Here is a 23,836-nt window from a genome sequence, read left to right on the forward strand (position 1 = left end):
TGGAGTCTCCCTCTCTGGAGACATTCCAAACCCACCTGGAATGTCACCTGCCTTAGTGACCCTCCCTGGGGAGGGCAGTCGGACTGGGTGATCTCCAGAGGTCCCTTCCAACCCCAGCTACTCTGGGATCCAGCTCTAAATCCCTCTGGGCACACAGAGCCCTTCCCAGCCCTTCCTGCAGCCCCGAGGGGCTTCCAGGGCTGTCCCACCCTGCTCCAGCTGCATCCAAACCCCACAGAGCCCCAGTATTCCCAGACACTGTGCCGTGTGTGCCGTGGGCACGTACGGCCCCTGCCCGCCAAGAAAGGGGCTCCTGTTCTTCCCAGCCCTGGGATGAACCTGGCTCTGTTCATCCCAGCACTTGGATGAGCCTGGCTCTGTTCATCCCAGCTCCAGCTGCATCCTTCTTCTAAGCCCCTCTGTCTCCCAGCCCACAGGACACATCTTGTCCTTCCGCTGGCCCCCAGGGTGGGCTCAGCCAAGCCCTCGGGTTTCCAGGAGGGATTTGATTTCCCTCCCAGAGCAGAGCTTTGGGCTGGTGGATCTTTGCCAGCCTCAGGCTCCCCTGGAGTGCTGTGCCAACAGGGTTTTAATGGAGTAGAAAGGAGAGAGAGAGAGGTATAGAAAGGAAATGGAGGTTTAAATAGGAATCACGGAATGGTTTGGGTTGGAAGGGACCTTAAAGCTCATCTCATTCCACCCCCTGCCGTGGGCCAGGGACACCTTCCACTAGCCCAGGTTGCTCAGAAAAATATAGAAAGTGAGGCACAGGAAGGAAAACATTGATCCAAAGCTTCCTAGGGAATCTGGGATAAAGCTGGTGGAGCTCCTGGCCAGCCCGGCACCAACCCGACCGTCCTCTCCGAGCTCCGTCCCGCACTTCCCGTGCCAGCAACAAACTTCCCACAGCCAGCCAAGCCTTCCAGAGGCATTGCTCCTGCAGAGCCCTCAGCACCACACATCGCTCCTGCCTTGGGAATGAAACCTGGGAAGAGGCAAAGGGATGTGGGCAGCAGGGCAGGGAACAGGGACGAGGCCGGAGCGCTGGGGCTGCGCTCCCCAGGCTGCTGCAGAGGGATTAAATCGGGAATGATGCAAGTGAGACAAAGCCTGAACAGCCCCTTGGCAAACGAGGGAAGGCCAGCTGGGTTCCAGTCGGCATGAAAATAAATAAATTACCATTTTCCAGCCCTGGAAGCAGCGAAATAATAGGGCAGAAGCTGCTGCATGTGGGACAGCAGCTCTCCAGCAGCTGATTTGCTGCAGAGCTATTTTTGCCTGCCTGGGATTAGCCAATCTTGCCACGGGAAAAAAAAAAAAAGACCAAAAAAAAAAGGAAAAACCACATCCTAGACAAGGATCTGGGATTCAGCAGAAACATTCCCATCCCTTCCCGAAAAGCTGAGCCGCAGCAGGAGCAGCTCCTGCGCGGCAGGTGGGATGTCACGGCCCTAAGGGAGCGGGGAGGGGAAGGAGGATCCTCCCTCCTGCCGCTCCGGGAAGGTTTATTCCAGACGTTGTGTCTCGGCTGGAGCGCGGGGCTGATGCCGTAGGCTGGGATCGGGAGCATGCTCACTGCATCCCGCATCCCGCCGAGCCCGGCGGGCCCGCTCCCTGCATCCCGCATCCCGCCGATCCCGGATCGGGGACCGCTCGGGTCCCTGGAAAAGGGGCTGGGAGAGGGAAGCAGGGACCGGCAAGGGAGCAAAATGGTGGCACCCAACCCTTAGGAAAACTGCTGCGCTCCGGGAATCTCGGGATCTGGGGCTGAGCGCTTTTGGGGAAGGAGGATTGACGCGGGAGGGAGCGATCGGAGCAGCCTTTGGGAAGGTAAGGAAGGGCTTTTTCTTGCCCTCTGGCTTTGGAATCGCTGTCCTGACACGAATCCCGGGATGAGGGAGCAGCTGCCGGGCTGCAGCACGTACTCGGGAAGAGCTGCCCCCCCTTCCCTCCCCTTCCCATTCGGATGCTGTGTCACCAAATTGTGCTCCCGATGGATAAACAACCAGCCAGGCCTGGGTGGGAACAAAAGCAGAAGGGGGGAGGAGGAGCTGGAGGGGGCCCAGGGGTCTTCCCGACTCCTCGGGAATATCGTGGCTCCGGGCGCTGCACAAGGAGCACGTGCCCGGGATCAGGTCCTCAGCTCTCATAAATATACAATAACCAGGGAGCAGAGGATTATCCCTTAATCTACATATTTATAGGGTTTAATTTGGCGGGTGGCTCTGGTGTCATGGCAGCGGGAAGAGGAGCCTTTGCAGGGCAGAGCTGGGCTGGGTCCTGCCTCCGTCACCTCCCTCTCTGTGTCGCTGGAGCAGCAGCTGCAGGACCAGCCTCCTCACAGGCCCATCCTCATCCTTAAAACTCCTGGATTCACCCCCTGTTATATCCCAGGGCTGTCCCAGCACCGGGATTTTCCAGCTGGAGGCACGAGCCCTTCCCCCCCTGGGGAGGGGGAGCTTCCAGAAATGAGATTTGACCACACGAATTTGTCACGGGGGGTTGGTGGGGTTTGGTCCAGGAGTGTCAAACCCAGCTCATGCCAGGGACAGGCATGAATCCCAGCTCAAATTAAGGGGAAAAGCATCTGGGAAGTGCCCAGCTCAGGGTGGGCAGCCTGAGGCTCAGCCACCAGCACTGTAGCACTGGGGCCAAATTCCAGCTTCACTCACCCCAGGATGGGTCAGGAGCAACTCCAGCAGCTTCCAAAGGGTCACAGCCACGTGCTGTGGTTTGACTTTAGCATCTGTCCAGGAAAATCGACCTATAAATCCCTGGATGGCTTTGGCCCATGGCTGGAGGGACAGTGCTTTGGACCAGGAGGGGGCACGAGGGGCTGCACATCCCAAATTCTGAGCAGGAAAGGGAGTGGTGGGTCAGCCTCTGGCTCCAAAATAAGGGTTGGAATGCTGGTGTCTGGGTGTTGGCATGGAATGAACCCGCTTCCAGAGCTCAGCCAGGGGTTGGGAGGCACCAAATGGGGGCTGAGGTGAGGGTGGGGGTGACAATTCGGGGTCACACCCGGGGTTTGGTCCTTGCCTTGAACATCAGCTGCCCCCCGGCAAAGCCACCTCCAAGGAGCAGCTGCTTCCCAGGTTTGGAGGAAGTTTTGCTGGGCTGGGATCCTCTGAATTCCTACAGAATAAAAAATGGGGATAATATGGAGAATGAGGATGTTACCAGGCTCTTCCGGGGTCAGGATTTGTTCCCGTGTCCCTGGCTGGATTTTCCAGCCTCTTGGCTGGATGAGGGTGTAAATGCAGGGATAGTTTGGAGGTTACTAGGGATTGCACAGCGCTCCAGGAGGGCAAATTCCCTGAGGGAATCCCTCAGCTTGAGTTTACTGGGAAAAGGGAAGGGGCAGAGCACATGTGGGGTTGTGTGTCCTTCCCTGCTGTCCCCATTCTCTCCTCTGTCTGCCATGAAGGGATTTTTTCCTAAACATCACCTGCTCTCTCCTGTGTTTTCCCTCCACATCCTGCAGACCTCTCCCAGAAGAGACAGGGATGGAGTCACTGGGAAGCCCCACGGAAGACGAGAACACATCCTGTAAGTACCACCCTGCCTCCTCCACCATCCAAAGGGGAATGGCAGCTTGCAGGCAGGGAGAGAGCCACTTCCCTTGGATTAGCCACAAAAATTCCTGTGGGGGGGGAGGAAAAGAAAGCAAGCAGAGATTTGAATCTCCTAATTGAATCTCCTGGGGGAGGAAATAGGGATCTCCCAAGAAATAGGGATCTCCCAAGAAATAGGGATCTCCCAAGAAATAGGGATCTCCCACGGGCACTTCCATCCAGCCACTCCCAGTGCCTCCCAGTCCCCTGATCCACCACCCAGCCCAGAACCTGGGATATCCATGAGGAAGCAAGAAGGATACAAGACCAGGACAACCTGTCAGTTGTTTTCCTTTTAACTCCAGCTCCCCCCAATACTTTAAATTTTAACGGGGCGCATCGTAAGCGGAAGACACTTGTTGCACCTGAAATCAACATTTCCCTGGACCAGAGTGAAGGCTCCATCCTCTCTGATGACTTCCTGGACACTCCAGATGACCTGGATATTAATGTGGATGATATTGAAACACCTGATGAGACAGATTCCCTCGAATTCCTGGGCAACGGGAACGAACTGGAATGGGAAGGTAAAAGGGCTGGTTCTGGGTGAGTTTTGCAGGGTTGGGGTGGTTTTTTAGCCTCATTTTAATGACTTCTGACACAATTCACCATCAGTAGTGGAGGGTTGACAAGGAAAAGGAGATTTTAAGCTTATTTGTGTAATATTTTGGCAACAGAGCAGGATTATTAAGCACCATAAACTTGCACAGATCAAAGCTGTGGGTGGATCACAATCCCAGCACCATTTCCGGGGTTCTTGTCTCCAAAACCTCTTCCTGCATTAGATTAAAGGCAGATCTGTCCCTTTTCCAGATGACACTCCCGTAGCCACGGCCAAGAACATGCCTGGGGACAGTGCAGACCTGTTTGGGGACGGGGGGACAGAGGATGGCAGTGCCACCAACGGGCGGCTCTGGAGGACCGTCATCATCGGGGAGCAGGAGCACAGGATCGACCTCCAGATGATCAAACCCTACATGAGAGTGGTGACACACGGAGGTGAGAGAGGTCCTGCCTCAGGGAGGTCTCTGTCAAGGATTCCAGGACTGTTTGGTTCCTGTTTATAGGAAATTTTACTGTTTGTTTTGTGAAGTTACAAGGCAAGAAGCAAAAAGCGCCCGGATCGTGCTAAAAACTGCTCTAAAAAGGGTCTAAAAATGTAGTCACTGCAGTGGGGTTTGAATTAACAGAGAGAGGGACTGTTCCCAACCCTCAGGCCTGGTGTGGGCAGTGATGAAGGGCCTGGGGGGGTTGAACTCCTCCAGCTTGGTGCCTGAGCTGCTCCAGAGGGACAGCAAAGGTTGACACATCCACAGTCGGTGCTCTTTCCAAAATCCAAGCAAAGCCAAGGAACAACCCAGCTCTGAAACCCCCAAATTCCTTCCCTGAACACCAAACACATGTTACAGCCCAAACCAGGAGGAAACCTCCTGGTGAAGGAGGTCCAAAGAGGGACAAAACTCACCTGGAGCTGGACAGAGACACAAAAACCGCCCCGGGCCCGAATTTGACAACACAACTTCCTGCTGTTTCATCCTCAGCTCTTAAATCTTTCCCTGGAAAACCTCATGGTGTTGCCTGTGTTTTTCTTTCCCAGGATACTACGGAGAAGGTCTCAATGCCATCATTGTCTTTGCTGCCTGTTACCTCCCCGACAGCAACCTGGCTGATTACCACTACATCATGGAAAACCTCTTCCTGTAAGTGCCTGGGAAGGGAGAGGAGGGTGAGGGAAGCATCTCCAGGGTTTCCCTGCACTCATTACATCAGGAACATCAGCTGGGAATGGTCTGAATCCAGGCCAAACATCCTCAGTGTGCAGCTGCAGATCGGGGCGAGCGTCGCTGGCCCCGACTCCGAGTCCAACAAGTCAAAGCATTCAAACATTCCGGGTTAATGATGCCAGTGATGGACTCACATCCAGGCTGGAGCACGTGTGGGATGCTCAGCAGCTGGGAGAGAACAGAGCTGGGGTGTCCATCAGAGCCTGAACTGCACTGACACATCCCTGGGCAGTCCCCGGAGGCGCCGGGAGAATCCAAACCTCTTCCAAGGCCTGCAAAGAAAGAGTCTTGGAGGCATTTTGGGGTAAAACACTTGGGGAAAGCTCCAGGGTGGATTTTCCAGTCTCTTGTCCCTTTTGCTCACCCAACAGGTACGTGATCAGCAGCCTGGAGCTGCTGGTGGCTGAGGATTACATGATCGTGTACCTGAATGGGGCGACGCCGCGGCGGAGGATGCCGGGCCTGGGCTGGCTCAAGAAATGCTACCAGATGATCGACAGAAGGTGGGAACCCTGCTGGGGTGGCCTCTTCTTTCTTCCCAGGCCTCTCCCCACCACACAGAATCCCAGAATGGGTTGGGTTGGAAGGACCTTAAAGCCCATCCAGTTCCACCCCCTCCATGGGCAGGGACACCTTCCATTATCCCAGGGTGCTCCAACCTGGCCTTGGACACTTCCAGGGATCCAGGGGCAGCCACAGCTTCTCTGGGCAACCTGTGCCAGGGCCTCCCCACCCTCCCATCTCTTCCTCACAGCGCTCCCTGCCAACCCTCCTCCTTTCTCACTGCCCAGAGTCTGTAATTCCTTCCTCTATCCCAAATTTCTGACTTCCTCCAGGCTCTCCTCCTCCCTCATGAGCCCCTTGGCAGAGCTCAGGTTGGCACAGCCCCTGAGCAGAGCAGTGTCCTGCAGCCTCTGAGCCGGGCTGGGGCTTCCTAAAGGGCATGGGGAATTTAGGGAATGTCCCCTGGATTTGACTTCTGTGCCTTGACTCTTTCCCAGGCTCCGTAAAAACCTCAAAGCCCTGATCATCGTGCACCCGTCGTGGTTCATCCGGACGGTGCTGGCGATATCCAGACCCTTCATCAGGTGAGCAGAACATTCCCAGGCTCGGCTGGGTTTGGAGTGGAAGTCTGGAATCACGGGATCCTGGAATATTCTGAGTTGAGAGGGTGCCACAAGGATCATTAGTTCAACTCCTGGCCCTGCACAGACACCCCAACAATCCCACCCTGTCCCTCAGAGCGTTGTCCAAACCCTCCTGGAGCTCTGGCAGCTTTGGGACTGTGACCAAACCCTGGGGAGCCTGGGCAGTGCCCAACCACCCTCTGGGGAGGAAGAACCTTTCCCTGAGATCCATCCTAAATCCCCCCTGACACAGCTTCATGATGTTCCCCTGGCTTTAATCTCACAAATCAGATTTTAAGCTCATCATTAGGCCAGGAGCAACCAAGGTGAGGCTGTTTGTCCCTTGTCCTTCTTCTCTCTGACACTTCCAAGGACGACTCCAGAGGTGGTTTTGGGAGACACTGGGGTGGTCTGGACCCAGAGCAGAGTTTGTCCCAGTGGGTAGGGCATGAGGATTTGCTGGGAAGTGAGGGAATGGTGTCCTTTTGGCCTCCTGCAGATATGGGGAGGAGCAGTAACGTAGGGTCTCACCACAGCTTTTAGACTCCCCCCCTGGCTTTTAGGGGGGAGGTGGGCACAGACATGCAGAGTTTCCATCAGGAAAACCCTGACTTCCTGTGGAGGGAACATCACCCCAAGGCCTCCTTGGTGCACTGTTTCTCTCTCCCTGCCAGTGTGAAGTTCATCAATAAGATCCAGTACGTCCACACCCTGGAGGAGCTGGAGCAGCTCATCCCCATGGAGCACGTGCAGATCCCAGACTGTGTCCTACAGTGAGTGCCAGAGGGGCCCTGGGGCAGCTCTGGGGAGGGGCAGGACAGACATCCCACCTTGTGCTGAGTCAAAATCCACGGATTTGCCTGGGGCAAACCTTGCCTTACTCGTGTCTCACACTGTGCCAGCACAGAGCTCCTGTCACCTTCAGAGCAAACATTGAATTTACTAAGAGTGAACAATTTCCACTTAAAGAACATTTCCTCTTTCTTGCAGATATGAGGAAGAGAGGATCAAGGCCAGAAAAGAAAGGTAAAATTAATTTTTAGGGGGGGGAGGGTGGAGAGTGGGTTCATTTTCTTGGGGTGTTGTTGCTTTCTCCCATCACTATTTGTGTTATAACCAGTAAATTCCACGTTCCTCCCACCCCAAGATCCTGCACTGATTTTCTCTGAGTCAGTAAAAGCTGGAGGAGGGAGAAGCTTGATTAAAAGGTTATTATTTATCCATAGATTAGAAGGCTATTTATCCACAGAACCTCATCACACACTGTCTGTGCTCCCAAAGGTCATCAGACACCACTCTCTGTATAAAACAGGCACATTATCCCTATTTGAGCAGCAAACTGACCCTAAAGTGAGCCCTTGTGCTTGTTTTAAAAGCCACTTCATCCCTGTGGAGTGGCATGAAGAGGGACTTCAGTTTGTGCAGTTTATTTGGTCTCATTTTCCAGAGCTGCTCCCTCCCCGGTGCTTTGGGTCAGAAATGCTGGTGGGAGGGCTGGCTGTGAGCAGGGATGACTCCAGGGAAAACAAGAGGCAGGGAAGGAGAGAGGAAAGACCCCCTGGGTCAGCACAGGTGCCACAACCCCTCCTGGTGCTGGTGCCTGAGTGGGAGATGCCAGTTTGGGAGGATTGAGTTGTCCAGCCCAGCTCCTGGAGCACGAGGGTCACCAGGGCCGGGGGTCCCAGGGACTGGAGACCACTGCTGACCTCTCCAAGGTCCACCCATCACCCCAGAAGGGCCCTGGATTCTCCCCTTCCTTCCCACTGTTCACCTCAGGGCGTTGATTCCAAACGTGATTTGTGTTTACAGGGCAGAAGAGAAACAAGACATGGCTGAGAGGGAAAGGTAACGACCCTGTTTGATTTATCCCTCAGTGTTTGGGGGTGGGAACAGCCCCACGGATTGGGAACACCCCCAGGGGATGGTTGGATCCAACAGGACATTCCCAAAGTGTTCAGGAGCTGATAAAGCCTCTCCTCTCCCCGGGCAGCTCCGGGTGCCACCAGTGCTGAGGTGTCCCCGACCTTCCCCTCTGCCAGCGGATTCCTGCCCCTGCTCCGTGCAGGGAGTGATCCCAGAGCTGAGCCAGAGGCCCTGGGAATGCTCTCCTGACATTCAGGGGCAGCATTTGCAGGGTGCAGCAATGCAGAGGGTTCAAATGCTGCTGCTGCTGCTGCTGCTGCTGCTGGACACGTTTCCCTGTGGGCACAGGGAGCAAACCCGAGGCCGTAACTTGAGATGGGAAAGAAAATTCTAGAGGGGTTTGGAAGGGCAGCGCCAAAATCCTACACCAGGAGAATTTGGCCTGGTTTTGGCTCTGCTTCAGAGCGATGCAGCCTCTCTTTTCATTCTGTCTGACTCTCCTGAGGGGGGAACAGGGAATATTTCTGCTGTTTTCCCAGAGAAAAAGGAGTTTTGATCACTGAATTGTTCTGAGAAATAAAAGGAGTTCAGGGCAAAGAGAGGGGCACTGGTTTGTGGTGGAGATTCACTCACTGTTGTGCTGGTTCTCTTCCCAGCAGGCCTGTGCCTCCAGGAGAGGATCAAGAAACCAGGTTTGAGCTGGACCTCCCCCTTCCTTTGTTTGTCTCCAGGACAGATTTCATGGCATTTGTAATCCATGAACAAGAAAGCCCAGCCTGAGTTAGACTCAGGATCCATCCCCCTGGTGCCACTTCTGGGCACCCAACGGGCCCCTCTGCCCGTTAAAGCCACGAATTGTATCATATTTGTCCCCAGGACAGTTTTGTAAATGATTACACCCAAATTTACCCTAATTTTGATGTGGTGGGAATAATAAAAAATTTTTACCTCAGTTTGCTGCCTAAAAATAACTCCTGTCTCTCTCTCTGTTCCTTCCCAGTATGTCCTGAATGGAAGCAGGAGGTGGATGGATGGAGTGGAAGGACACAGCCTGGCAGCCACCCATGGCAATGACCTTTTGGGACAAGACCTTGTCACCATCTTATTCCAAGTCCTGTAAGATCCCGGAGCCTGCCTCCTCTATCTCCAAGATGCAAAGTTCTTTAACCTTTTTGGAAAGATTTTACCTTAAAAAAAAAAAAAGAACAACAACAACAAACAAACAAACAAAACCAAACCCCACAAAACAAAGCAGGCCAAGAAAAGCACTTTTCAGGACAGGTTCTGGCGTGTTTCTGGAAAGGTCTGTGGAGAGCTGTGACACAGTGCAAATACACACCTTGTAGTAAGTTAAGAGCATCCTCTAACCCATTAGTCCCCAGCCCAGAAAGAGATTTATTTTGTTGTTTAAATTATAAACCCACCTGAACTCGCTGCTGGCCAGCGCGGAGACGTTTTTGCTTTAAAGCTGCACCCCCAGGTTCCTCCACAACAGCCCGAGAGCCCAGGGAATAACTAATACAGGCAATGAAAAGAGCTTTTCCCTCCTTTTTATAGCCAGTGTGTGTTTCTTCCTGAAAATACCAAGTGCCCAACGGCCTCAGCAGCACTTCCAGCCTTGGCTGTCTCAGTGAAGTCATTGCCAGCTCCTCAATCCTCGTTCCCGTGAGGAAATGCCACGTTTTGGGGTTTTTTTTTCCCTGATTTGTTCCATTCCGGTGTGTAAGGCACTCTGGGAGCTCTGAAGGAGTCCCCCCTGGAATGGCAGCCTCCACAGAACCTTCCTGGGAGCATCTTCTCCACGCACATCCCAAAAAAGGTCTGGGTTCGGGAGTAGCCCCGCGGACGGGAACGGTTTCCACGCCTCGTCTTCATCTCGATGTCACAGCCCTGGACAATCACTCCCTGTCAAATACCTCCCACTGAGGAGACAAGCTGCTAAAATGTTGGAAGTTTTCCTCCTGAGGGCCCTCATCCATCAGCTTTCCTGCCTGGAATATCCCCTCCCCTGGAGAACGCAGGGCACGGGGCTGGGTTCAGCTTCCGGTGTGACGTTGCCTCTGGAAATTTGGATCTGGGAACTCGTGAGGATCCTGTGAGCAAAGGAAAGGGGGGAAAAGTAAATTAAGGAACAACCCTCTGGCCAAAATGATTTGGAAGTTACTCCACCAGCCCCAGGTTACATCCCCATCCCTGGAAGTGTCCAAAGCCAGGTTGGAGCAACCTGGGATAGTGGGAGGTGTCCCTGCCCGTGGCAGGGGGTGGGACTGGATGAGTTTAAGGTCCCTTCCAACCCAAACCATTCTGGGATTCTGGGATCAGGTAAAACCCCTCCCAGACACCTGCAGATGGAGAATCACCTGCCTGTTTCACCACTTAAAGAATATTTCCAGGAGAATTCTGGCTGAGCAAGATTTCCCTCAAGACAGGGACGGATCCCTCTGGATACACAAAGCTGCTCTTTTTTTTTTCCTTTTAGTGACTAAAACCACCACGGGTGAGATCTTTATTTCCCTGAATGCTACAAAGAAGCACCAAATATGTACTTCTTAAGGTTAGTTCTCCTTTGAGACCCATCCTCATGCACTTCAGTCGTGGATGTATTTGCTGACCAGACCTTTGCATGAAAAGCAGAGCACCCACAGCATCCCCCCAGGATGGGTGAAGATGGCAAAAAACCTCCCCATTCCACCTCACTGGCATGTTAATAACAAGCACCAAACAAGCATCGAGCTCCACAGCTTTCTGGAAACATCATTATAAATTTATTTATCATTATTATTATTATTATCGACAAAGGATTTCAAGGTCAGGTTGGAGCAACCTTTTCATGGAACTGGATGAGCTTTAAGGTCCCTCCCAACCCAAACCCATCCTGGGATTCTATAAAGTGAATTCTGGGCACAAAAAAACCCCCCCAAAACCCAGCCCTTCAGGGTTTTTTTTGGGTTCTGCCAAGTGACATCTCCCTGCTGAAGTTCCACAGGGAACTGTCTGGAGGTAGAAGCAGCAGCAGCCAGGAATTCCCAAATGGAATTCCCAAATGGAATTCCCAAATAGAATTCCCATCTGCAGAGCTGGGTCTGTCAGCAGAGGGGCTGAGCAACCCACTGAAACTAAGGAAAGGACTTTTCTTGAGTCAATTAATTTGAGCTCCCAATTAGGAACAATCACAAATCTCCTCGTGGTCTCTGAGAATTCACCGTCTCCCGACTGAGAACACTTAAATTAGGTTTTCCTCTTTTCTTTTTGAGACTTTTTTTATGTATTTAAACAAAGAAAAAAAAAATCATCAGCTTTCCACAGAAAAAAAATCATCAGCTTTCCACAGAGGACACGGTGCAGTCGGGCCCTGCAAGGGAAGTTTGCAGTTATACAGTGAATAAAACGGATAAAACATTTAATAATGGGGTAAAAATCCAACTCTAGAAAGCTTTTGTGGGCATCAAATCCGTTAAAAACATTCCCAACCTCCTGGAAAATATTGCTGTTCTGGAAAACATGGATGTGGAAGATCAGAAAACCTCCAATTCCTTCAATCTTGGCCCCTGGAGGAACAGAAAGGCTCTGGATCCTCAGCAACCTCCACCCCACAAGAATGTGGGGGTTTGGGTTGTTTTCTTTCTTTCCAAAGACACTCTGCCTACATTGTCAGAAAAAAAATGAAATTAGAGGAATGTGAAGATGAAACTTCCCATTTTTTTCCAAGCAGTTCCTTCGGGAAAAGGGAATTTCAGCTGTGGAAAGGAGAGATCACCGATTTTCACTTCAAGATCCCAACCTTGATCAGTTGTTTCAATACACAAAAGTCAATTTAAAAGTTCTTTTTTTTTTAAGAAGTGCACTTTCTAAGGGAGTGGTATGCACTGTATTTTAATTTTTAAGAGGATTTTATGAGTGTACAAAGTTTTATGTTCCTGGATGGATGGATGGATGGATGGATGATGTTTATGTGTCTTTTCCACACAGAGAAGAACCCGCAGCCCACAAAGGACAAATTAAAGCTTAAATGTAAAAACTGCATTTTATAGCAACAAATTTAAAAAAATAATTCCCTTCTTTCAGACACTGATTTTAGGTGTTACTTGCCTAAAAAAAAAGCTATAAATTCTTGGACAGAAACACAGAAAGTTGTTGGTTCCCTTTCCCAAACACGGAGCGACAAAACTCAGTTGGACGTGGATAAACCTGAATTGTTGCTGCTAAAAGTGCATTTACATCATAACTTTGAGTGGTGTATAGACCTAAAAATACATTTAAAATTTAAAATTAAATCACCTGCATCCCTTTAGCAACCCTGCTGGACTGGCCAGTGTCCCCAGTGTGCTCCAGGCCTCGTTTCTGCCTCATAAAACCACTTCTGGAGGGTCAATATTTGGACTGAATATTCAGTGTATTGCACGAAACAGCTTCTGCTCTTGGATTCCACCTTAAGGAGGTGGGGTTTTTCTCATGGTGAATCCATGGAAAGCCACATTTGAGCTGCAGGAGAAGTTGTTTTATGCTCACAACAATCTCTCTGTTCTTCCTCGGGGTGGATTTAACGGCTCAACTTCATCTCACAGCCCGAAAAAAAATCAGATTTCTTCCTCTACACTTGATTCCAGGCTGGGAATTTTACCTTCCCATCTCCTCCAGGTTGCCACAGGATTTGTCCCAGGCACTTCTCAGATCCCAGAACTACTCTGGGTTTTTGTTTTTGTTTTTGTTTTGTTTTTTTCATGGAGGATCATCCAGATTTGGGACCATCCGAGAAATTTTTCATCCCGAATCACCAGGAAGACACAAGGAATTAAAACTGGGATGCTGCTGCTGTATATTCCAGTTGGATCCAATCCAAGTTTTTCTGTACAATACTGTGTAAATGTGAGTGGATATTTAGAGCTTCCCTCATGGCACTTTTTCCATCCCATTTTTTTTTTTTCCAAAGACAATTTTGCAAACACCTGGATGAGAGACCCCGGTGGGAAAGGTTTTAAAGGCGACAAATCCTCTTTTATTCTTTTTTTTAGAGCTCTAGGGATTAAAAACCACGGGAGTGAAGGAAAGGCAGGTGGAAATAACCTGCCAGGGGGTGAAAAGAGGACAGAAAAATGGCTCTAAACACACAAGCAAATGTTTTCTCTTTTGTATTTCCTGATTTCCTGGCAGGCAGAAATGCAGCATGTTACTGGTAAAAGTGAATTTTCCCACTCACCATGACAAGAAACCACAATTTCAGTTTGTTTTTTGGTTTTTTTTTTTTCCTTTCCAGTGGGCCCTTTCAACCCAAACCGACCTGTAAAAAGAAAAAACAACCAAACAAAACGTGTGAAATGTCATTTTTCTACAGTGTTTGTAATTAGGTGGTTGGTGGTAGCAGACCTAGATCTCTGTTCAATATGTAATTCAGATTTTTTTGCTTCGTATTATTCCATAAAAATCTGTGGATATTCAATTAAAATGAGACTAATCCTTCAGCAAAACTGCATCCCCCTCTCTTTTTTTTTTTTCTTTTTTGTTTTTTTTTGTCAGTAGCTTTTATTTAGACTTTGGCTCCATGTGGAAAATATGATGGAAATTTTTTCGTTTGGATGCTGTTCCCTTGAAGAAAGGCAGTCAAAGTGCTCCCTGGAAATTCTGACACTGCAAAATTAACATCTCAAAGTGGGTTTTGTATGAAAATAACTTCTATTCTGGAGGATGATCTTTCCCAGATTCCTTCAGCTTTAGCAAAGAGTCATGGAAAAATTGCTTTCCTCGGCTTTCCATCAACTCCACTCAAGTTTTTTTTTTAATCACACTTTATTTTTACATCTGCTTTTATAATCCAATTAGGAACGTGATTGGGAATTAAATTAGAATTATAATTAAATTATAACACCAAGCACACACAAAAAACCCCAACTCAAACAGAAAAAACCTCCAAATCCCAATAAATTTTTAATTCAATATAAATTTATATATTTCTATATATAATTTATATTTTATAAATATAATTTCATATTAATTTTATATTAAATTATTTTATTATAAAAATAATGAAGTATTTACAGGAAAGTGCTAGAGCTGTTTAAGTGGGTTTAGATAAGTTATTACCATATGTCAATTAATGAATTGAAAATATGAATATACAGGTCTCCCTATTGCAATTTTATATTCTTCTTTACATCCTGCTGCAATTTTATATCACTCTTTACATTCATCAGGCTTTAAAAGCCAAGGAAGATCATCCTGGGAACCAGAGAAGGCCTTTCAGGATGAGTTGGGCACTTACCTCACTCCTCTCCACTCCACAAGTGATCCAGGGTATATTTATATTTATTTATATTCCTTTTATCCAGGCTGGTGGCACCTGGGATTAAGATCAGCAGAATGTCAGGTTAATTTTCCAGATGTTTTTCCATTCCACCCGTGGAATTTTCATGACTCTTTTAATTTTAATTTGGTGCCTGAAACCCACCCAAATTTCCTGCTGCCTTTCTGGATCTCACATTTGCTTCCTCACCAGCTCTAATTTTAAGGCAGGGGAAAAAAAAATATAAGAAAAATTATCACCATAGCGAGGTAAAAATAGTTTTTAAAAGCCTGGTGGGTTTTTTTTTTTCCTCCAAACCAGAAAATTCCCTTTCTGTTTCGACCTCAGTTTTGTCACTTGGAGTGAGAAATCAGTGAGTGACAAATCAGTGTTTTCCCACCTCCTCAATGCTGGAACCTCTCCTGTCACACGAGTTGTGAATTAAACTGTCATCCAAGTGGGAATCTCTTCTCCCACGTGCAGGTTCTTCCCTTTGCAATGACTGAGGCTCCTGAATGAAGTTTTATTCAAGGATGTGCTAATTATGGCACAGAATATTCACAGAATATTCCCAGCGTGGCTGATCCTGATCCCTCACAAAGAGGAGCCGAAGATTCCCAGTTTAAGACAATTAGAATTTCCCCCTGAACAATTAAACTCCATGTGAGGGGTGAGATCCATCCCACCTTGTTTTATCAACCTAAAAATGAGATACTGAGCCTAAATTAGTGGATGACAAGAGATGATTTCACCTGCCTTGGGAGGGGATGAATCACTCTGTGGTGAGGCTTCTCCCCCTCCACTGCTCTGGGAATATCCAGTTTTACACCACACACACACAAATCCTTTGGGATTCATCAGTGAAAAAATGAAAAATGAAATGAAAAATAAAAAAAAAAGAATCAGACCCGAGGGGAGGGAAACAAAGGGATAACACAAGCGGAAAAGGGAAAGTGGTGGAACATTCCTTCCCTTCCCAACACACACTTTGATCACTCAGTTTGTCACCTTGGGTGAATTCCTGGGACTTGCTGTTGGTTTGAGCTTTTGTTTGACAATCCAACGGGCTCCAAAGCTCTGGGTTTCCCTGAGTAACCCCAGGCTGGAGATTAACCAGGGAATGCTGCTGAAAAGCCCGAGTTTGGAGAAGAGATTTGGAGCAGGAGAGGAAGCCAACACATTCCAGTCGTGGGTTTTCAGGCCCTCACGGAACATCCACCCCAGAAAACTCAAGTCTTTAGGCAGAATAAGACCCAAATGTGAGGTATAAAAGTAGGATTTTGTACCTGGAATGGCAAGGAAAGAGAAATTACGGGTGATTCTTGCACCACATCAACCCATTTCGACATTGTTTTGGTTCCTTCAAGGCCAAAATGTTTCAGTTCCCTGAATTATTGTGTTCAGATCGTTTTTAGTCCGTGGAGCTGCAGGCAAACAAATCAAGGTTAGTGATTAATGGTTCTACCACCATGAACCCTGCCCTAAATTCCAAATATTTATTTATTTATTTATTTATTTATTTATTAACCCTCCTCTTTGGGGAGAGATCCCACCCCTCAAAAATCCACCAGGATGGTCTGGCAGGGATTGGGGATGCAGGAATTGGGATGGAGCAGAAAACAGGGAGGAAGGATGGGGAAGAAGCTGGGAAGGAGGGTTAAGGATGTGGAAAAGAGCAGAAAGATTATTGGTAACATTTAGAATTGGTAGGAAAGCGTAAAAGTGATAATTTATCCAGGAATGCACCTCCCGTGGGTGAGAAACAGGAATCCTGTGGTTTCCTTTCCTCTCCCCAACCCCAGAGGAATTATTTGCTCTCTTTGAGGCTCTTTTTTTTTTTTTTTGAGCTCCAACAACCCAAAGGGTTTCTCCTTGGAATCCTTTCCCTCAGGAATTCCCCCCTGGGACAAGGGAGTGTCTCCAACGGGGCAGGTGCAGTGGGAGGATGGTGGTCTGGGAATTCCAGAGGCACAAGGGTCAGGGAAACCTCCAACCAGGAGTTTGAACAGCAGGAGAAGGGAAAGTTCCCTCTGCTGTCTCTCTGTTCCCTCTTCAGGCTGGTTTGGAAGAGTCTGTCAAACCTATCTGGGAATATTTGGGAATGTTGGATGGATCATGTCATGCTGGCAACACATTTCCCAGCTCAGCTCCTTCCCTGTGTGTTTGCTGGGAAAAGCTTCAGTGCTTATTCCATGTTTTATTCCTTCTCCTCCTTCATTTTCCTTCTCCCTCTCCTCTCATCCATCAGCACAGCCCACACTGGCCAAAAGTGAGGAATAAAATTAGACATTTCCTCTCCTGGAATATAAACCAGAGAGATAAAAAATTGGTATTCTGTTACTCTTTAAAAATGCTTTTAATTCTTTGCTACTTTAATTTACAGCGATATAATTTAATGTCCAACATCCACAAACACATTCCAGCTGTCCAGTGACACTGGAAATGTCTGGCATCTTTGTAAAGATTTATCCCTGGAATTACTGCAATGGTTACCTGGCACCACACAGATCCCCAAATAGGGCATTTCTTGCATATTTTACCCATTTTTGCCTCTCTAGGCACGAATTCCACGACACAAAATTCCACTGGACTCGAAGGAAGGGCCTTTCTTGGAGCATCACAATCAACAGCTCCAAAGGGCTCCAGGGAGGAAAAGTTTGGGAAGAGCAGTGTGGGGAGTGAAACACCTGTATAATCTGATATTTTGGGAGCTGAGAATGGAGAAGGATTCCTTCATCTCTGGTTGGAATTCCTCACTAACCACGTGGCTGCCCTCAGGCTCCAGTTTTCCCTTCCCTCTCACTTCAGATTAATCTGCTCCTTTTATTCCCTTCACCCTCTTGTTCTTCATTCAGGCTTTTCATGGAATCTTGGAATATCCTGAGTTCAAAGGAACCCATGGGGATCATCCAGTTAAACTTCACCCCTGCACAGGACACCCCAACATTACATTAATTAACTTCCTTATTCCACTACCTGAATTTTCCTCACTGTGAGCTGCTGGAGGTTCACAAAGTGCTGCTCTCATGATGTTCTCCCATTTTTCCTTCCAATCAAAACCCACCTTCCTCCAGGGAGGGTTCGGGAACCTCCCCAGGCCTCGGAGAAGGAGCCACCCAACATTCTGGAAAGAACAAATAACCCCAAATTTCCAAGTTCCAGAGTGAAAATTACTCTCATTCCTCGCCTCTGACGAGGAACCTTGGCCTAACCTTGGTGCCATCAACAATGTCTTATGATTAGTGAGGGATTTAAAACTGGGAATTAAAGCTGCAGGAGGAATGAGTCACATTGTGCAGCAGAAAGGTCAGTGGGCACCCAGAAACTAAACCATCCCAGGGCAACAACACAGTGATGGCTCCACGGTTCTTCAACTGCCTCCTGCTAAATTTAGCTCCCTTTTTTAACAAAGAAGATTAATATTCCCTTTTAGTAAACATTAGTATCCTAAAAATAACGTGGAGAGAGGGAACATTCCCTGTCTTTGATTCAAGCCCGGCGGTGAATGGCATTTGTGTGAGTAAAGTGTTGGGAAGATAACGTAGCTGGGGGATAAACAAGCCCCCAAAAAAAGGAAGTTTGAGGTGCCTAAAATATAAATCACCCCAAAAAAGGCATTTCTGAACATCTGTTGAACATCTGCCACTTGTATAAGTTGTGTTTTTACGGTCTGGGGGAAGTTTGGGGTGTCTGGGGAGTGGAAGTGTCGCCGTCCGTGTCACTCGGGGGGTTTGTTGGGAGGGAAGGAGGCAGGAGGCAGCTGGAATGTGAGCTCCAAATACAGCAGGCACATGGCACCTCCAAAGGGAACAGCAGGGCTGAGGCCAGCCAGGAATTTGGGAATTTGAGCTATGTGGGTGAATGGCACCTCCCGGGATGTTTGGGGGCACGAGCAGGGAGAGGGGGGTGAGAGCAAAAACCACGGCAAGGAGCTTAAAACCCAACTCAGGGAAAGGCAGGAACGTCCATGGGAGCACTGAGGGGGGAAAAAAGGTTTTAAAAGGAGATTTTACACCGAGGAAAAATGAGGTTTGCACTTGACAGGAATAAGATTTGAAGCAGTGAGGGGCAAAAAAGGTTTAAAAAGGAGATTTTACACCGAGGAAAAATGAGTTTTGCGCTTGACAGGAATGAGATTTGCAGATGTGAGATTAAAAACAAAACCCACACCACAACAATAAATGTGCCTCCTGTCCTTCATCCCCTCTGTTTTCAGAAGAAACAGAGTGTTATAATTCCTTGTAGAGACAGTGGGATGATGCTCTGGAATTCCCTGATCCCAAACAACTCAGCCAGATCCCGCCACAATCTGCTCTCTGCACTGGAAATCCGTTGTTTCTCTCCATAACTCGTTTTTCCAGGGATAAAAACCCCACCTGGAATCCTGAACCGTGTTCCCCCTTGGCAAATCCCGCTGGGCAGATCCCAAACTTCGCTCCTGAGGGCGGCCTGTTCCAAAAATATTTGGATTAGCAGGTCTCCAGTGCAAAGAACTGGAGCAGAGGTGACCAAAGCCCCGCGTCCCCTCAGGACTCCGACACGACTTTGGAGCCTCCTGGGGTTTTTTTTTCCCCCCTCCAAACGTGGCAAAATAATCCCTGGAATCTGGTTTCTTAACCCAGACACTTTCCTAACTCAGGGATGGGAGGGAAAAGCAGTAAAGGGCATCAAAATGTCGAGCAGGGAGGTAATTTTAGGGCAGTTTTTCTGATTTTTTCCCAGCTGGAAATGCAGCTTCCCCAGGAGTCCTGGCTCACTCCAACCCAAGAATCCAAGCTCCAAATTCCTCTGGAATTTCCATTTTACCTCGGAAATGATGGTGAAAACGTAATTACAAGTGGTTTCTCTAGGAACAACCAATTGTCCATTAATATTGACCATAAAAAATAAGTGGAATCACCCAGAATTAAGATTGGAAAAGCTCATTTGCTCTGTTCCCACCCACAGATTTACCAGGTTCTACCTTTAAACCCGATTTCTTTTCTTGCCTTCCACCTCTTCACTTGCAAGACCTCCAGAATCTTGACCTCTGGCAGTTAATAATTTCCTAATTTGCAGCTCGTGTTTATTCATGATCAAAGCACTGGGCCTTGGCCTTGTGGTTGAGGAGCAGAAAACAACTTTGTAGAGAAAAATAAACCTCTTTTTTTTTGTTTTTTTTTTAGCCCAACGGACACAGCTGGGGTGAGACAAAGGAGGGTTTAGGCCACAAACACTTTCCTCAGGTCTGAAACAGAAAAATTCCAGTTAAATTGAATTTAAACAATTAACAGCTTGGGAGCAGCTCTGAATAAAAGTTGATGTGGTCAAATTATTGCATAATTTGAGGAAAAGTATCCATAAAATACTGGGGGGATTAATAAGGTGGAGCCACGGGATAATGGGCCAAAGCAGGTGCCATTTGCTGCCAGAACTAAAATGTTCTGTAGGATCCTAGAGAAATCCTACTGCTTAGGGAACATCTGAATATCTATATTTTTATAGGAAAACTTCCCAAAAATGTGCCCCCACAGCCCAAAGTGCATCTTGATCTGGATTAGCCTCTGTTTGGGAGGCTGGAGCTGTGCCCACCCTGCCCTGGGGAGGGGGCATTTTTAGGAATTAAAAACCCTTCCCTTGGACTCTTAGGGGGGAAATCCTGGATATTTGGATTTTTTACTGTAAGAGCTGAAAAGCTCAAGGCAAAATACTTCCCAGCCAGTGGGTAGATGATGGAGGTGCTACCCAAAAATCAGAATTAAAGCAGCATCTCTGCACTGCTGTGGGCACAGGGAACTCACCCCACGGTCCAGCTGCTTCCCACTCATCCCTTGGGACAAGGACACGGGGCCAGGATCAGCTCTGCAGACCCCAAAGCTGCAAAGAAACCCAACAGGACCCCAAACCCCCTAAATTTTGGTGTTCCTAAATTTTTTATAGTTACTTTCCAACCCGCTGCAGGACAAGGAACCTTTAATACTTTTAACAGTGGCCTTTTCATCCTGCCATAGAGTGATTTTATAAAGGCACACAATGATTTGAGTGATTGAAGGCAAGATATTATTTAAATATTAAAGTGTTGACACCTGAGAAAAAAAAATGCTGTTGGTAACTCTGCCTTCACTTGGCATTGCTGAGACAATTTTAGAAGCAGCTGGAATAATTCAAATTAAAGCAGGGGGTGAGAAAGTAGCTCAGGTAGATTGAACTTACCTTAAAAAGGTTTACTTTACTTAAATAAACTGTGGAGGAGGAGATTTGTTGGACAGATAATATTTTAGGGCTTTGTCAAATAAATATATATAAAATAAACTGTTCCAAAAAGTTCCTCCTAAAGAGTCAAAGGGAAACAGTCCGGGTGGATTCACTGCTCAGCCTCTCCACACTCCCAACAGCTTGACTAAAAGGAATTAAAAAAAATAAAATTAAAATGAAGTTCTCCCCCCTTTTTGTTTTTATTTTTTCCCCCCAGCAGAAGTTTAGAGGAAAATTTTCCTTCTCGGTTTCAAATAATCAAATGGGAATTGGGGAATAAAGGAATGGAAGGGAGAGACAGCGAGGAAAAAAAAGCGACTTAATTATATCCACACACACCTCTGAGCCTTCCCGGGGGGAATTGTCAAAAGGGGTGACATTTCCACCTACCCTAATGACTAATTTAGGCAAAGGACGAGCTCGCCAAAAAGTTATTTTTGGCCCCGTCACGGCACGGGGCCGGCGAGGGAGAGGGACAGGTGCAGGTCCAGAGAGTGACATCGGGGCGAGGGTTCGACCCCTCCGAAATGGGACAGTGGAAGAGGGGCTGAAGCCCTAAAAAGGGGCATTGGAGGGTTTGCAGAACCCCCTCCAAAATGGGATGCTGGAAGAGGGGCTGAACCCCCCAAAATGGGATATTGGAAGAGGCGCTGAACCCCCAAAATGGGACATTTGAGGGTTTGCAGAACCCCCCCCAAAACGGGACATTGAAGGGTTTGCAGAATCCCCCCAAAATGGGATGTTGGAGGGTTGGCTGAACCCCCCCCAAAATGGGACAGTGGAGGGCTTGCAGAACCCCCCCCAAAATGGGGCATTGGAAGAGGGGCTGAACCCCCAAAATGGGACATTGGAGGGTTTGCAGAACCCCCCCCAAAATGGGACATTGGAGAGTTGGATGAGCCCTCCCAAAATATGAAATCAGGGTAAGGGTTGAACCCCCACAAAAATAGTATCAAAGGGTTGGTGGAACCCCCCCCAAAATGTGACAAGAGGGAGAGGGTTGAACCCCCTCCAAAATCTGATATTAGACAGTGGCTGAGCCCCCCCAAAATGTGATATCAGAAGGTGGATGAAGCCCCTCCAAATGGGACATTGGAAGGTTTGATGAGCCCCCCCCAAAATGTGACATAAGAGGGTTGGATGAACCCCCCCAAAATGTGACATCAGAGGGTTGGATGACCCCCCCCCCAAAATATGAAATCAGGGTGAGGGTTGAACCCCCCCAAAAATAGCATCGCAGGGTTGGCTGAACCCCCTCAAAATGTGACATCAGAGGGTTTGATGAACTCCTCCAAAATGTGATATCAGAGGGTTGGATGAGCCCTCCCAAAATATGAAATTAGGGTGAGGCTTGAACACCCCCAAAAATGGCATCGAAGGGTTGGCTGAACACCCCCCAAGTGTGACATCGGATGGTGGCTGAAACCCCAAAATGTGACATTAGATGGTGGCTGAACCCCCCAGAATGTGACACCGGGGTGAGGGTTGGCTGACCCAGATGTGACGTGGGGACGAGGACTGGCTCAACCCCCCCAAAACGTGACATCGGGCTCATGATGGTCACAGGGTTCTTCCATCAGCGCCGGGGCGGGGACACGGCCCTATAAATCCGCGCCAAATCCGCCTTTTTCCCTCAATGAACGAGTCAGGGAGGCAAAGCCGAGTCAGAGCAAAGAGGGAACAGGGGCAGCCGTAGTTTTTCCTTCCTCTGAAAGTTGTTTCAGTCTTTTTAAATCGTGGTTTTTTTTTGTCCTCGCCACATTCCGGCAAAGGAGGCGACTCGGCAAAATGAAATACATCATAGGCATCGGAGGGTAAGTCCCTGCTGATGTTGGGGATATATGTTATTTTTCCTTTTAATTGTTGTACTTGGCTTGGAGATTATTTATCTGGCTATAAAATAATATTCAGGGTACAGGATTTGAGAGATGAGGCAACTCAGACTTAATTCAAGCTGCTTAAATACAGAGAGCTCTGCAGGGTGGCACAAGCTTTTATATGTAGTTTATATATCCTTTTATATGTAATTTATATATCCTTTTATAAATTCCTTAATATATATTTTATATATCCTTTTATATTATTTTATATATCCTTTTATAAATTCCTTAATATATATTTTATATATGCTTTTATATTATTTTATATATCCTTTTATATTATTTTATATATCCTTTTATATATACTTGTATAGCCTTAACAGAACAGATGCTGCTTGAATATAGAGAGCTCTGCAGGGCAGCATATACTTTTATATACACTTAGTTTATATACTTTTATATATTTATATACGCTCTTTGTATATTTATATATACAATTTTTACATGTGTGTGTATATATGTATATATTTTTATCTATGGTTTTATATATCCTTTTATAGGCTTAATAGGAGGGATGCTGAGGTGGAAAAAAGTATCTCAAGTAAATTCAGAGGTCACAGAGACAAAAAAATTTCTGTTAAAACCTTCTCTGAAAGACCACGAGGGGGAAAATCCTGTTTCAAACAAGACAGGGGGGTGGTGGTGTGCAAAAAGCTTTCTTTTAAAAATTAGGATTTAGGAAGTTTGCGTGTGCCGAGACAGCACGAGAGCACAGCAGGAGGGTTTGGGGAAAGGAGCGTTGGCAGATAATATGGATTATTATTATATTAATAATACAGGACTGAGGGATCTGTACAGCCTTGGGATAAAATACGAACCTATTACAGAGGAACAAGCTCTCCATGGGAGAGGACGATCATTCGGGGATTTTACACGAGGGAGCCCGCGCCGCCCTGAGGGAGCGGAGCCCGCGGGGAAGGGCTGGAAGGGCGCCCGGAGGGAGCGGAGCGGGGGCGGCCCGGCGGCCCCACCTCGGGCCGGGTGTCCCCAGCGCGGGCGGGGAGCGGCGGCTGTGAGGGGGCGAACTGTGAGGGGGCGAACTGTGAGGGGGCGAACT

At 48.0% G+C, this 23,836-nt stretch overlaps 3 protein-coding genes and 3 long non-coding RNA genes across 13 annotated transcripts in view; 2 read left to right on the top strand and 4 right to left on the bottom strand.

The window, feature by feature from the left end:
* LOC113977267 overlaps positions 1-5,980 on the bottom strand; it is a 24,481-nt gene extending 18,501 nt beyond the window's left edge. The window contains exon 1 of the mRNA XM_027703260.1: positions 5,953-5,980. The gene's annotated coding sequence lies outside the window, so the exon portion shown is untranslated. The remainder of the gene's footprint in view (positions 1-5,952) is intronic.
* Positions 1-11,666, top strand: part of ATCAY (ATCAY, caytaxin) — a 34,450-nt gene extending 22,784 nt beyond the window's left edge. The window contains exons 1-12 of one of the 4 annotated variants that reach the window (XM_027703257.1): positions 1,636-1,830; positions 3,485-3,549; positions 3,920-4,141; positions 4,428-4,613; positions 5,212-5,314; positions 5,770-5,901; positions 6,400-6,486; positions 7,200-7,298; positions 7,516-7,551; positions 8,335-8,370; positions 9,045-9,080; positions 9,389-11,666. In XM_027703257.1, coding sequence (XP_027559058.1) covers positions 3,507-3,549; positions 3,920-4,141; positions 4,428-4,613; positions 5,212-5,314; positions 5,770-5,901; positions 6,400-6,486; positions 7,200-7,298; positions 7,516-7,551; positions 8,335-8,370; positions 9,045-9,080; positions 9,389-9,398 — 990 coding nt within the window. In that variant the 5' untranslated portion in view covers positions 1,636-1,830; positions 3,485-3,506 and the 3' untranslated portion in view covers positions 9,399-11,666. Of the gene's footprint in view, positions 1-1,635; positions 1,831-3,478; positions 3,550-3,919; positions 4,142-4,427; positions 4,614-5,211; positions 5,315-5,769; positions 5,902-6,399; positions 6,487-7,199; positions 7,299-7,515; positions 7,552-8,334; positions 8,371-9,044; positions 9,081-9,388 lie in introns of those variants that run through there. The other 3 variants (XM_027703256.1, XM_027703259.1, XM_027703258.1) reach the window with 3 other exon arrangements.
* On the bottom strand, positions 8,156-9,928 carry LOC113977269. The gene is made up of 3 exons (XR_003537298.1): positions 9,813-9,928; positions 9,337-9,575; positions 8,156-8,757 (listed from the first exon to the last, which is right to left on the bottom strand). It is a non-coding gene; the product is annotated as an uncharacterized LOC113977269 (long non-coding RNA).
* Positions 11,667-13,632: 1,966 nt separating the features above from the next.
* On the bottom strand, positions 13,633-16,086 carry LOC113977271. Of its 2 annotated transcripts, none has more exons than XR_003537301.1 (3): positions 15,952-16,086; positions 15,066-15,176; positions 13,633-13,666 (listed from the first exon to the last, which is right to left on the bottom strand). It is a non-coding gene; the product is annotated as an uncharacterized LOC113977271 (long non-coding RNA). The 2 variants fall into 2 exon arrangements; XR_003537300.1 differs by lacking the exon at positions 15,952-16,086 and adding an exon at positions 15,674-15,943.
* A 667-nt stretch (positions 16,087-16,753) lies between these two features.
* LOC113977270 lies at positions 16,754-23,709 on the bottom strand. Its single transcript, XR_003537299.1, has 3 exons — positions 23,598-23,709; positions 20,858-21,044; positions 16,754-16,963 (listed from the first exon to the last, which is right to left on the bottom strand). It is a non-coding gene; the product is annotated as an uncharacterized LOC113977270 (long non-coding RNA).
* The window catches only part of NMRK2 (nicotinamide riboside kinase 2), a 7,738-nt gene continuing 6,423 nt past the window's right edge, over positions 22,522-23,836 (top strand). The window contains exon 1 of one of the 4 annotated variants that reach the window (XM_027703265.1): positions 22,522-22,713. In XM_027703265.1, the coding sequence (XP_027559066.1) occupies positions 22,688-22,713 (26 nt within the window). In that variant the 5' untranslated portion in view covers positions 22,522-22,687. Of the gene's footprint in view, positions 22,714-23,515; positions 23,807-23,836 lie in introns of those variants that run through there. The other 3 variants (XM_027703262.1, XM_027703263.1, XM_027703264.1) reach the window with 3 other exon arrangements.

Source organism: Neopelma chrysocephalum, unplaced genomic scaffold (assembly GCF_003984885.1).
Source record: "Neopelma chrysocephalum unplaced genomic scaffold, ASM398488v2 Primary Assembly neopelma1_215, whole genome shotgun sequence".
NCBI lineage: Eukaryota > Metazoa > Chordata > Aves > Passeriformes > Pipridae > Neopelma > Neopelma chrysocephalum.